Below are 14571 nucleotides of genomic sequence, written 5' to 3'. Positions count from 1 at the left end.
CTTGACGTCATCAATATCTTAGTGCAGTCACTGGGGCAAGTCCATGGTTTAGCTGAGTCGCTGAATACAGCCAGAAATCCCGCCTTCCTCGCGGCTACAGCCCGCCCCTTCCTTCTTCCACATCAGTGCTTGGCCCTGCCAAATCTTATGCAGGAGAAGGGACACTTCATCTGTGGCTGGGAACCAGACATGTGCAGTGAGCACTAGAAGCCGAGATATACACAGCGCAAGTCACGTTTCTGGCCTCTTCTCCTGCATGGGATTTGGCAGGGCCAAGCACTGATGTGGAAGAAGGAAGAGGCGGGCTGTAGCCGCGAGGAAGGCGGGATTTCTGGCTGTATTCAGCGACTCAGCTAAACCATGGACTTGCCCCAGTGACTGCACTAAGATATTGATGACGTCAAGTACGTTTTCTACGTTTTTTTTCCCCACACTTGATTATGAACTTTAAAAAAATTAAATTAAATAAAACATCACCAGTGTAAACATGTAATTAGCTGAATAGAGCCAGTGTGGTGAAAGGTTCACTTTAAAACCCAAGCCATTGTATACTATAGTAGATTTACATGCAAGACTGAAGGTGCGGGCTGTAGCAGTGAAGGGCAAGATTGCTGGCTGCATTCAATGACTCGGCTGAGCCATGGACACGCCCCAGTGACTCCACTAAGACCATATTGATGACGACAGGTACGTTTTATAAGTTGTGTTTCCACAATAATGCAATGATTATGAACTTCAAGAAAACCAGCTCAGGAAACAAGGCAGTGTATGAAATTATGGGGCCGTTCTGGTGACAGGTTCTCTTAAAGCACCCGGACTGCCTGCCGTAAAGATATGTAGTGCTAAACATCATTGTAAGGGCTCATACAAACGACCTTATGAATGGGTGCACATAAACATTCATTTCAATGGGGCTGCAAAAGACGCTGAGAGCACACCGTGTGCTGTCCGTATCCATTGCTCCGTACCGTGGCCCAGCAAACAAGATACAACATGTCCTATTCTTGTCCATTTTGCAGACAAGAATAGGCATTTCTATAACAGGCGGTATTTGTTTTTGCGGACGGGCAATTTGCGGGCAGTAAAACACGGCACGGTCGCATGAATGAGCCCTAATAATGAACAATCAATAGATCAATACTTTGAGTAATCCATAGAGATTTTGGGTACACAGAGGCATCTTAGGTCAATTGTAATATCACTATACCGTACAACAGCACTCAGTACAGGTAGAAGTGTGCTCTTTTATGGGTTCATGCACAAAATTGAAAGAAGTCATAGCTACATTTTCCTTGACCTTTTTTTTTTTAAGTGTGATTGCAGAAGTTTAAAACACATATAGCGTTTTATCACATCTTCATATCTTCAGTACATGGGTAGGTATCCTCATGCAGTTAGGGCTTGGTATATGATCTTACACCTGTCTGAAATATATGTACAACTATGCATTACCTCCTACATAGCCAAGCTTGAAGTTCTAAATTACTTGACACCTATTACATTCCCGTATACCTCTAAATAAGGGACGTAGCCCATAGCCGCAAATAACATGCATTTAATCACACTGTATATAAAGGAACTAATTAGATATAAATACGACCCTGTTACCAAATCTTTTAAAAACAAGCAGCATTTTCTGCACCCGGCTAAATATATTCTGTTAATGAGTTGTCAGGCCTGTGTTGGATGGAATATACTCTCAGCCTCTGCAATGAATCTGTTTACTCTTGTTTTGGGCCCTGCCCGCAGGTAATTATTGATCCTTGGCTGATTAAAGGCAAATTTATATTCAGAAGTTATGCCTTGCCCGCAGGTACAACAATGAAGTGAAGCACATCAAGATATTAACGAGAGATGGCTTTTTTCGCATTGCAGAAAATAGGAAATTTAAAAGTTTAATGGTAAGCATTGATTCCGTTCCTTTGTGAAAAAAAATGTCACCCTGATCTATTGTTTGTTAAACTCCTTTTGCCCAGAAGCATCCTGCCTCAACTTGAAAGCTGTATGACTTGTTAACCAAAGAGATCAGCAAGATTTCATTATAACACATTGCAGGAATTAGTTGGGCTCAATTATAGGCCGCTGAGTCCCTCCTAGCTTGACGTCTATACATTAAGAGATCTACGGTCTCACTGCCCTGATGAGATCCTTACTGGGCACCAGAGTGGGCCCTCCAGATGTACGGACATCCCTGACAAATCATCTCACATATAGGGCTCATGCACACTACTGTATGTATTTTGCAGTCCGCAAACGGATGACATTGTTATGATATGACCATGGTGATGGATCATGTGATGAGCGCAGTGACATCACCACAGGTCCTTTTCCTCCTGGACAGCAAAGAAGAAGACTGAAGAGATGCCGGCTGTGCAAACAAATGGATTAAGGTGAGTTAAATTATTATTTTTATTTTTTTAATCCCCTCCAGCGCTATTTTACTAAGCATTCTGTATTTAGAATGCTATTATTTTCCCTTATAACCATGTTATAAGGGAAAATAATAATGATCGGGTCCCCATCCCGATCATCTCCTAGCAACCGTGCATGAAAATCGCACCGCATCCGCACTTGATTGCGATTTTCACGCAGCCCCCCCATTCACTTTTATGGGGTCTGCGTTGCATGAAAAACACACAAAATAGAACATGCTGCGATTTTCACGCAACGCACAAGTGATGCGTGAAAATCACCGCTCATGTGCGCAGCCCCATAGAAATGAATGGGTCCGGATTGAGTGCGGGTGCAATGCGTTTACCTCACGCATTGCACCCACGCGGAAATCTTGCTCGTGTGCAAGAGGCCTTAAAGATGGCGCCCGCTCCAGTGGGAATCGGGCACCATAGCCGATGGATGGCTGCTGTTTCACACAACAAGCACAACGGGGCTATTGTATGCGACCAGCAAAAATGCAGATCGCAAACATTTGAACCCTTAGATGCAGTGGTCAACTTTGACCACTGCATCTGAGATGGCAAAACCTGGCATCACTGAGCACGTGACAAATGGTGGGAGCTGTTCATTTGTCTGTTAAAGGTCAAGGCCTGCTGAGGCTCTGATGACTTTTACAGGTATATTCCTATGTAGGCCTGCAGGTGGCAGCACTGCATTGGAATATACCGATGTTTATATATTGTAATAAATAAAATTCCATTGCTTTATACAAATTGCAATCCAATGATTGCACGTTATAGCTACCTAGGGTGACTTAAAAAAAAGGTAAAAAAAAAGTTTTTAAAAATAGAAAAGTTCAAATCACCCCCCTTTCCCCAAAATGAAAATAAAAAATAAACTAATTAAAATAAAAAAATAAACATCATAGGCATCGCTGTGTCTGAAGACCCCCATACTATTAAAATATGAAAAAGGTATCCCATACAGATTCACAGTTTTTTCATCGCTTTTTCTCAAAAAATATTTTGAATTAAAAAGTGATCAAAAAGTTATACACACCCCAAAATCATCACTGAAAAGTACATCCCACAAAAAGTTAGCCATAACACCACTTTGTAGATATAACTATAAAAATTTTATGGGGGCCAGAATATGGCAAGAAAAAAATATATTTTTTCTAAGTTTTTTTTTTTTTTTTTTTCAGTATTAAACACATTGTCTTATTGCAATCATATTGACCTGGAGAATGAAGAGCACAAGTCAGTTTTACTGCATACCGAACGGTGTAAAAACAAAGCCTGTAAAACTGTGGCAAAATAGCTTTTTTTCCCAATTCTACCCCCATTTGGAATATCTTTCCAGCTTCCCACTACACTGTACGCAATATTAAATGGTGCCATTAGGAAGTACAACTTGTTCCGCAAAAACAAGCTCTCATATGGCTATGTGAATGAAAAAATTAAAAGTTATGTCTCCAAGAAGGCAGGGATTAAAAAAAAAAAAACGAAACGCAATAACGGAAAGTTGCTTGGGGTAGAAGGAGTTAAAGGCCTCCGTTGTATATTTTCTTCTGATACCCATAGGGTCCCATTGTTAAAAAAAAAAGTATGCATTTATCATGTATGTTTCTTAATGGCTATGCCATACTTTTGTTTTGATATATACTGGTGAGAATCGACGAGAAGGAGGCCAAAAGAACACTTTTTTGGCCTGTATCGTAAGGAGGTTGTCCCACCATCAGAATGTATTCTTTATCCACAGGAGAGGAAATAAGTGTGTGATTGGTGGCGGTCTGACCAATGGGGCCCCCAATGATCACAAGAATGAGTTGGGTCCCCTGAATGAATGGAGCAGCAGTCACACATGTGAGCTACCCCTGCTTTCTATGGGACTGCTGGAGATAGCTATGCACTGTACTTGGCTTTTCTTTAATCAGTAAAAAAAAAAATATATATATATATATACTCACTTTATCCATTTGTGCTCGAAGAGGCTGCAGCGGTCATCTTGATCAAAGATCCAGTGTAAAATCTTGCTCGGTGCGTGATGACGTCATACGTCACTATACATTACATTTCACGTGGGATCTTCACTCAAGATGGCTGCCCCGGCCTCTTTGCAGTCAAATGGATGAGGTGAGTATGATTTTACTTTTTTTTTTTACCGCCATTTTTAAAAAAATCAGATCATTTTGTAACTAGCAGCTCAAATATATAGCAATAAAGTACAATTGGTACAACCAGTAATGTCATCATATGACCACCGTACACACAAGAAAAATTTGATTACAGGTATTGTGAACCATTACAAATGCAATAGACATTTATTCCACCCCCCCCCCCTTCCGTATATCCTTCCCCAACTATGAGTATAAACTTCCCTGCCCCTCCCCCCACACACTCCAGCATTGGTAGAACAGTCGATTATTATCTAGAGAGACCAACAGTGCCCAACCATGGACTCCATAACTTATCAAACTTATGAGGGCACCACCGTTTCAAGAATACTGCTTACTCGTACATCAGCATAGTATTAACCTTACTACGAAATTCCTCCACCGTTAGGGGACACGATTGAAACCAATGAAGAACAATAAGCTTCCTGGCTATATATAGTAACCTTTTATAAATAATAAAAAGCCTCAAAAAGTACGTGTCTAATAGCGTCGCAGGTCCCAGTGGTGAAGTGGGTATATAGTTCACACAAGTAGATGCGTTTCTTTTGTGTTGGACCGCGCTGCCTCAGAGGTCACAGGAAATCCACAATCGAAGCCAATCAAATAATTACGGACATGGGAAAGCAGCAAGCCAAACAAAGCCTTTCCTCCTCTCCTTTCCAAGCTTCTATGGAACACCAAAAATTGCAGCCAATAGTGAAGTACAGTCATGCAAATTGGAGTAAAAAATTGTTTTATTATACTCACAATGCACAGGTTTAAGTAAGCAGTGTACAATGAGGTGATTGATCCATTGTACACTGCATATATAGTAACCTCCCTATTGCAGTCCTACCTTCCTCGTCTGCACCTACATCCGACATATAACCCAAAATGCATACTGTAGGTTCACGAGGAACAACTATTGAGAAAACTCTCTGAATTATTCCCAGTACACTCGTCCAAAACTCACCCAACCTTGGGCATTGCCACAACATATGTAGTAAGTCTGCTGGATCCGTATGACATCTTGGGCATTTAGCATCTGCTCTGACACCGACACGTTGTAAAAACACTGGGATTTTGTAAACCCTGTGTATGATAAACAGCTTTTTTTAACCGCCATTTAAGTGAAAATTAATTTGTTACCACGAAGCATGAGCAAATTCGGCTTTGCGGCAAATCGAATTTTCCCTGAAATTCGGATTGAAGTCCACTTTGGATACTTCGATTCGCTCAGTCAACACTAGTGACCACCTCTCCGTTCACTCTGGGGACTACAGTACCTCATTCCCATGATTGGTGGGATACTAGCAGTCGGATAGGGAAGAAGTTCTTATGGTGGGACAAACCTTTGAAATGCACACAGCATGGGTATTTATATGTGTATTGTTTCAATGGCTGACCTAGAATTACACATGTTCCTGAATTATACAGATTCCTATTTTGACATAATACATTTGCTTTATGGCCTGCAAAAAGTGTGTTTTTCCGCTCTTTCCTTTTTTTTTTGTTACAATGAATAAAATAAAGACTTTTAGGAGACGTAACAATGAAAGATTTAATTTGCCACATAAACTTTCCAAATTGTGCCTCTATGTAATGGCTTTTTATAGAGTTTTACAATCCTGGAACATAGTAATAAAAGTAGAACAATATATTTGTGTAATTGGAATAGAGAGAATAAATTAGATCACGTACAGTTTAAATATAGTATAACTAGATATATGTATATATTTGTATTAGTGTGGATGGAGCTTTTAGGATAAACAGTGGTTGTAAAAAACCTTGCACACCTTCAGTCAGATTGGTTTTCTGAAGCCTGAAGCCACGAACAGTCATGTCAGACCTTTTCCAGCCTTAATTTGACCTTGCCAGCTTTGCAGTTCAAATGGAAAACAAAATGATAATTGTGGGGGGGAAAAGTATTTGAAGATAAAAAATTACCAAATTAATTCCTAGTTTGCCTAAGTGTGGAGCGGTAGAGTTGATCAGAGATATTTACTGTCAGATGGTGAAGAAATAAATGGGGAAAAGGGACATTATGGGGACAATACGAAGATTAGGTTCTTCCCTAGCTTCCAGTTAGGGTTGGCATTTATAGCAGGAGGCTGATATTTTATTCTGACAGGCACATTGAAGTGTCGGTATTGGAGTCCTAATCTGTGCTCTGACAATGAAGGCTGTACTCCTGTGTAACTAACTTTTATTCTGTCTCCTTCAGATTGTCTTTGCTGAGTGAGGAGGCATAAACTCTAAGGCCTCTTTCACACGGGCGTCAGTTTTTTTGCCCGGATAAGAGCCGGGTGCGTTGCGGGAAAATGCGCGATTTTCCCGCGCGAGTGCAAAACATTATCATGCGTTGCACTCGCGTGAGAAAAATCGCGCATGTTTGGTACCCAAACACGAACTTCTTCACAGAAATTCGGGCTTGGGATTGATGTTCTGAAGATTGTATTATTTTCCCTTATAACATGGTTATAAGGGAAAATAATAGCATTCTGAATACAGAATGCATAGTAAAACAGCGCTAGAGGGGTTAAAAAAAATAATAATAATAATTTACCTCACCTTAGTCCACTTGATCGCGAAGCCGGCATCTCCTTGTGTCTCCTCTGCGCTGAACAGGACCTTGGGTGAGCTGCTCCATTAAATACCGTGCGTGAAAATCGCACCGCATCCGTACTTGCTTGCGGATGCTTGCGATTTTCACGCTTCCCATTCACTTCTATGGGGCCTGCGTCGCGTGAAAATCGGACAATATAGAGCATGCTGCGATTTTCACTCAACGCACAAGTGATGCGTGAAAATCACCGCTCATGTGCACAGCCCCATAGAAATGAATGGGTCAGGATTCAGTGCGGGTGCAATGCGTTCACCGCACGCATCGCACCCGCACGGAAAACTCGCCCGTGTGAAAGGGGCCTAACAGTGAACCACAGGGTCCATTGCTGTTAATTGAAGGATTTTTGTTCACTAAAAGCCTCAGTAGTATTCTGTATAACGTACTTATATCTACAGATACATCTCTATACAGTAGTGCTTGAAACATTGTGAACCCTTTCACCTATAATTTGACCTAAAACTATACAATGTACAGCGCTGTCTTTGGAAAGCTGCTGGGATCCTGCATCGCTAAGCAGAGCTCCGGTGAGTGCCGCGGCCCCCTGATACAGCTGATTGGCAGGGGTGCCAGGACTTGGACCCCCGCTGATGTGATACTGATGGCCTACCCTGAGGATAGGTCATCATTATCTTTTCCAGGATAATCCTTTTAACTACAGTTTGATTACTTGCTACAACTGGTTTGAGAAATCAAATATTTTATATCTGGAATTGCAAGAGGGATATCTTCCATAATATAGCTTTTTATTTGGCATAAAAGAACATTGGGGGACATTTATTATTAGATATACGCCAATTTTTGGCATATATCTATCTGTCACAGATTTGGTCGCAAATCACCTTTCTTCGACTTTTCCACGCTCACACCAGGTCTCAAGAAAGGCGGTGTGGTATGGGCGGGGAAGGGGACATGCCAGACGGCCCATCTCATTTATCATTTTCATAGAAAATGATCCAAATCTACGGCAGCAAGGGAGCTGGTGTAGATTTAGGCCGGCAGTAGTTGTACCTAAGTTATGTAGAGGCCGGCGCCTCTACATAACTTAGGCACATCATGCGCCAGTGCAAATTGTATTAGGACTGGCGTCTAAAACACTGGTCTTAATAAATGACCCCAAATGTGTTTTCTGTGTTTATTCTTTATAAAATTAAAAGTAATATCATTTAAGATTTCTCTACTGCACTTGATTGACTTAGAGCAGTGCCTGAAAAAAATGATCCTATTTCCAAACCGGTAGTAGCTGCATTCAAACAGCTCCTAAAGAATTAGGAATCTCCGAAGGTGAGTGCAATAAGCACTACTTGCCCAGATACATGTTGCACCTGCGCGTTGCAATCTTGCCAATGAAGCAGTTAGGTCCTTGTGTTTTATTTTTTTTAAACCCATAGCTCTGACTACTTAGAAAAATTGCAATACGTTTCCCAGCTGCCACCGTTGTTTAAATTAAGTTGTCAGGCAGCAAATCCTAGCAGACATTTTGTCTACTAAAGTTGCCACTTAACAGATAGAAGCAAGGAGGCTTGGCAGGGCTCATGTCTTACTACTGTATTGATCATGTTTTACAAAAATAAATTTTAGCTGCAGAACATGCAGTGACCCTCTGGTTCGCTGCTAAAGGGTTAATGCTATGATTCACGTCCAAAGGACTGCACCCTGCAGTTGGGCATTGCAGAGAAACATTAATGGGCTGCATGTCTTTGGTCAGTTGGTAGATTGCTATAGTCTATAGAGAGACTAAAGGAGGACCGCCAATATAATAGCTAATTCCTATACACAGCCTTTGGGAAAAGCCTATTCTCTGAAATACTTGAGAACTTTGCCTACTGCTTTTGTTTGTACTGTAACCTCATCCTCCATTTTAATTTTAAAATTATTTTATTAAAATCAAGATGGCCCGGTCATTGGTCTCCCTCCCAAATCCTGTTGTTTTTCACTATTCTTCTACCCTGCACCGCATTTCTCACCTAACATCAAGGGCATCCCAGCCACCACAAGGCAGGAGACCACTAAAGTCCAGGGTGCGCTTCTTGTCCCGCCCCGGTGGTCATGTAATCGCCAGGGTCAGGTGAGTGCAGGGGCTGTCGGGTCTTCCACAAACCTCGATCAGCTCTGCACTAAGGCTGTATTGCGCTGTAAGCCTCTCTGGGGGGTGTATTTCCCCTGTAACTGGGGCTACTATGTCAGCCCCAGTTACAGGAGAAATCAATAGTGAAAAAAAAAAAGTGAAGTTAAATTTCCCCCTTACGGGGGACATAAAGTGTAAAATAAAAAATAACAAAAAAGGTTTCACATGTAAAAAAAAATCCCCAATTAGGTAAAAAAAAAATTAAAAATAGAATAAAATATTTGCTATTGCCGCGTCTGTGTCGGCCGTCTCTATAAATATATCACATGATCCAACCCGTCCGATAAACACCATAAACATTTTTAAATAAAAACTGTAAAAAAAAGCCACTTTTGTCACCTTACATCACTAAAAGTGCAACACCAAGTCATCAAAAAGGCATATGTTCCACAAAATGGTACCAATAAAACCGTCACCTCATTCTGCAAAAAATGAGCCCCTAGATAAGAAAATCGCTCAAAAAATTTAAAAAAAACTATAACTCAGAACATGGAGACATTAAAACAAATTTTTTTGTTTAAAAAATGCTATTATTGTGTTAAAGTGAAATAAATAAAAAAAACTTAATAAATGCATATAAGTACCGTGAGACGCACTTTTTCCTCCCCAAAAATGGGAGTAAAATGCCCCTGCGTCTTATGGGGGGAATGCTGACATGTTTAACATCGCTGGCTGCGATGTGCGAGCATAGGAGGGACTGGGAGGAGGAGCTGGGGGCCGGCAATTGCGGCGGGGCGGTGCAGTCACTGTACTATAGCCCCGCTGCTCCAGTGCTACACAAATATAAAATGTATTATTCAATTAAAAGTTATTAAACATGCCCCCCTCACTCCTAATAGTACTGTATATCCTAATTGCTTCTGTATAATGCCGGCAGGCAGGCCGGGCGGGTGGCAGCGTAACTCCCTGATGTCACGTGCCTGCGCCGCCTACTTTATGAATGAAGTAGGTGGCACAGGCAAGTGACGTCAGTGAGTGACGCGCCGCCTGCCGGCATTATACAGAAGCAATTAGGATATACGGTACTATTAGGAGTGAGGGGGGCATGTTTAATAACTTTTAATTGAATAATACATTTTAGATTTGTATACTGGGGGGGGGGCGGCGGCGGGGAGGGGGACACACGGAATCTGTGGATGGCACGGTTAAGGGGTGGGGGTCTGTGTATGGCACTGTTATGGGCTGGGGGGTCTGTGGATGGCACTGTTATGGGGTGGGGGGTCTGTGGATGGCACATATATAACAGTGCCATCCACAGATCCCCCCTGTAACAGTGCCAGCCACAGATCCCCCCCCTGTAACAGTGTCCGTCATCCACAGATCCCCCCCCTGTAACAGTGTCCGTCATCCACAGATCCCCCCCTGTAACATTGTCCGTCATCCACAGATCCCCCCATAACAGTGTCCGTCATTCACAGATCCCCCCATAAGTGTCCGTCATCCACAGATCCCCCCATAAGTGTCTGTCATCCACAGATCCCCCCCATAAGTGTCTGTCATCCACAGATCCCCACATAAGTGTCTGTCATCCACAGATCCCCCCATAAGTGTCTGTCGTCCACAGATCCCCCCATAAGTGTCTGTCATCCACAGATCCCCCATAAGTGTCTGTCATCCACAGATCCCCCCATAAGTGTCCGTCTTTCACAGATTCCCCCCATAACAGTGTCCGTCATCCACAGATTCCCCCATAACAGTGCCCGTCATCCACAGATCCCCCCCCATAACAGTGTCTGTCATCCACAGATCCCCCCTATAACAGTGTCCGTCATCCACAGATCCCCCCCATAACAGTGTCCGTCATCCACAGACCACCATTAGTTCCAAACCCACCAAAAGCACACCTTTTGGTTAAAAATATTTTTTTTCTTATTTTCCTCCCCAAAAACCTAGGTGCGTCTTATGGGCCAGTGCTTCTTATAGGGAGAAAAATACGGTATACATATTGGGTATCGCTGCGTCCGTAACAACCATCTCTATAAAAATATCTGTGCAAAAAAGCAATTTTTTTCTCACCTAACATCTTATAAAGTGCAACACCAAGTGATTAAAAAGGTGTATGCCCCCCAAAATAGTACCAATCAAATTGTCACCTCTTCCCGCAAAAAATTAAATCGGTCAAAAAAATAAAAAAGCTATGACTCTCAGACTATGGAGACACTAAAACATCATTTTCTTTGTTTCAAAAATGCTATTATTGTGTAAAACTTAAATAAATAAGAAAAAGTATACATGTTAGTTATTGCCATGTCCGTAGCGATCTGCTCTATAAAAATGTCACATGACCTAACCCCGGATGTGAACACTGTAAAAATAAATAAATAAAAGCTGTGCTAAAACAGCCAATTATTTGGTCACCTTGCCCCATAAAGTGTAATAATGAATGATCAAAAAATCATATGTACCCAAAAATGGTACCAATAAAAATGTGAACTCTTCCTGCAAAAATCGAGCCCCTGCACAAGACGATCGGCAGAAAAAAATATGGCGTTCAGAAAATGGAGACACAAAAAAATTATTTTTTTTAAATGCTTTATTATGTAAAACTAAAACAAACAAACAAACAAAGAAAATAGACATATTTGATATCTTTGCATCCGTAAAAACCTGGTCTATAAAAATAGCCATGATCTACCCTGTCAGATGAATGTTGTAAAAAAAAACATTTTTTGGTTACCTTGCCTCACAAAAAACGTAATATAGAGCAATCAAAAATCAGATGTACCAATAAAACTGGCATCTTATCACCTAGTTTCCAAAATGGGGTCACTTTTTGGGAGTTTCTACTGTAAGGGTGCATCAGCATGCCATCTAAAAACCAGTTCAGCAAAATCTGCCTTCTAAAAACCATGTGGAGTTCCTTTTCTTCTGCACCCTCCCATGTGCCCTTACTTCAGTTTGCGACCACATGTGGGGTGTTTCTGTAAACCACAGAATCAGGGTAATAAATATTGAGTTTTGTTTGGCTGTTAATCCTCGATGTTTTAAAGAAAAAAATGGATTAAAATGGAAAATCTGCCCAAAAAGTGAAATTTAGAAATTTGATCTCTATCTTCCTTTAATTCTTGTCGAAAACACCTAAAGGGTTAACAAAGTTTGTAAAATCAGTTTTGAGTAACTTGAGGGGTGTAGTTTCTACAATGGGATCATTTATGGGGGGGTTTCCACTATGTAAGCCCCACAAAGTGACTTCAGACCTGAACTGGTCCTTAAAAAGTGGGTTTTGAAAATTTTCTTAAACATTTTAAGAATTGCTTCTAAAATTCTAAGCCTTCTAACGTCCTAAAAAAATAAAATGGCAAAATTTACAAAATGATGCCAACATAAAGTAGACATATGGGGAATGTTAAGCTATAAATATTTTATGAGGTATCACGTTCTGTTTTAAAAGCAGAGAAATAGAAATTTTGAAAATTATGAAACTTTTTGGTAAATTTGGGATTTTTTCATAAATAAATGTGAAATATATTGACTCAAATTTATGACTATCATGAAGTACAATGTGTCACGAGAAAACAATCTCAGAATAGCTTGGATAAATAAGTGTTCCAAAGCTATTACCACATAAAGTGACCCGGTCTGGAAGTCGTTAAAGGAACTACAGAATTAAATGCCGAGTGCATTTAACTGTTGAGGAAAAACATTTCTTTCCTCAAAACAATGTGGGAAAATGGCTTGTGATGTAAACCAGTGGAATCTAGGAGGGCGGGGCGTGTTTTTGTAAAGTGATATTTCAGATCTTCCAAACGATAATTATTGTTCAGCTTTTTTGATGGATGTTGTGATGAAGGCTTGTATGTAAAAGCTACAGAATAGTTATCAAAGATGTAACTTGTGGTGAGCTGTGGTGATCTTCCGCATTTTTAAATTTTCCAAACCTGTCAATAATCCAAACAGGAAGCTCTAAATTCAGTCAGTGTAATATTCCCAGCTCAACCATCACCTGGTGGATTAGTGGATAGGACCTCATACTGTAGACTGTTGTACAGGTAGTTCCACTGATGTAACTCCCGTTTTTAAAACCCAATTTACATGTAGTTTTGTACTAATGAGTGAATTTTTTCTCAAATAATCAGTTAATTTGTTTGCTCTGTCCAGGAACTTGTAGAATATTATAAACTTCAATCTCTCCGAGAAGGTTTCAGGAGTTTGGACACAACTCTTCTTTTCCCTTACAAAGCTCCAGAATATCAAGCTGCACATGCAAATAATCGGTCATCAGGAATGTGTAAGTATTCTCTACCAGTGTGACTTGGCTGTTGATCAGTTACCCTCGTATACATAGTAGTTCTGTAACACTGCAGTCACACGCCAGTAGATGTAGATTATTTAATGTCTGCAGACAGATTGGGATGATCATTAGCTGGTAAATTACATTTCCTACACAACAAGAGACACCCTTGTCAATGTCCCATGTCACTAGTCTGATGTAAACAGAAGTGTAACTCTTGGGTCCCAGTGCAAAATCTGTAACAGGAAACTTTGCCATGTAGATTTCTGATGTCTTCTTGTGTGGGAGATAGATCTATTAGTCCCTTTTAGGATCCTGGTCGCTTGTGTGACTCACAGTGGCGTCTCTAGCTTTCAAATTTTGGGGGGGCACACTGGGGGCCAGGACAAAGGTAGGGGGGGCAGCTATAACAACGATACATTTACACAAGTACACTTAGAAATGCTGCAATACTTTACCCAATACCTAAAACCGCAACAGGGAAGAAAAGTCCAGCTGTCTGTGGTTTAAAAAAAAAAATCACTCAGATTTCAACATGTCCTAGCTGCCTGTGGATGACACTTTTATAGGGAGGGGGATCTGTGGATGACACTGCTATGGGGGATCTGTGGATGCCACATACCGTATATACCATCTTATGCTATATGTGTCATCCACAGATCCACCCCATGACAGTGTCATCCCCATTTCCCCCTCTATAAGGGCTGTTTCACACGAGCGGATGCCGTGCGTGGCATCCGCTCCGTGAAAGAGTGCCAAGACCCGATGCAGACTACAGAGGCACGGAGCAGTTAACATGACTGATAATGCTCCGTGCCTCTCTGTGATCTCTTTACTACGAAATCACAGTGTCGACGCCACTGGTGACTCATAATCCTCTTATAGATCTGTCCCTGGAAGTACAGCCCTTAATCTTCAGACAGTTCAAATGTGCTGAACCCAGGAAAGTTACAAGGAGGCTCAGCATGTAATGCAGTTGTTTCTCCTGTAATTTGTTCTATTCAGATCTTAAAGCCACATGATGAGTTGTTACAGCCATA

The 14571-nt window shown here is 41.2% G+C and overlaps 1 protein-coding gene across 2 annotated transcripts in view; it reads left to right on the top strand.

Annotated features, from left to right (window-relative positions):
• The window catches only part of VAV3 (vav guanine nucleotide exchange factor 3), a 207952-nt gene that overhangs the window by 182213 nt on the left and 11168 nt on the right, over positions 1–14571 (top strand). Inside the window, exons 24-25 of one of the 2 annotated variants that reach the window (XM_044302172.1) lie at positions 1814–1901; positions 13399–13528. In XM_044302172.1, the coding sequence (XP_044158107.1) occupies positions 1814–1901; positions 13399–13528 (218 nt within the window). Of the gene's footprint in view, positions 1–1749; positions 1902–13398; positions 13529–14571 lie in introns of those variants that run through there. The other variant, XM_044302173.1, reaches the window with a different exon arrangement.

This window comes from Bufo gargarizans, chromosome 7 (assembly GCF_014858855.1).
Source record: "Bufo gargarizans isolate SCDJY-AF-19 chromosome 7, ASM1485885v1, whole genome shotgun sequence".
Classification (NCBI taxonomy): Eukaryota; Metazoa; Chordata; class Amphibia; order Anura; family Bufonidae; genus Bufo; species Bufo gargarizans.
Note: the sequence above shows the minus strand (reverse complement) of the source record. Positions and strands in the feature narration are given on the sequence as shown.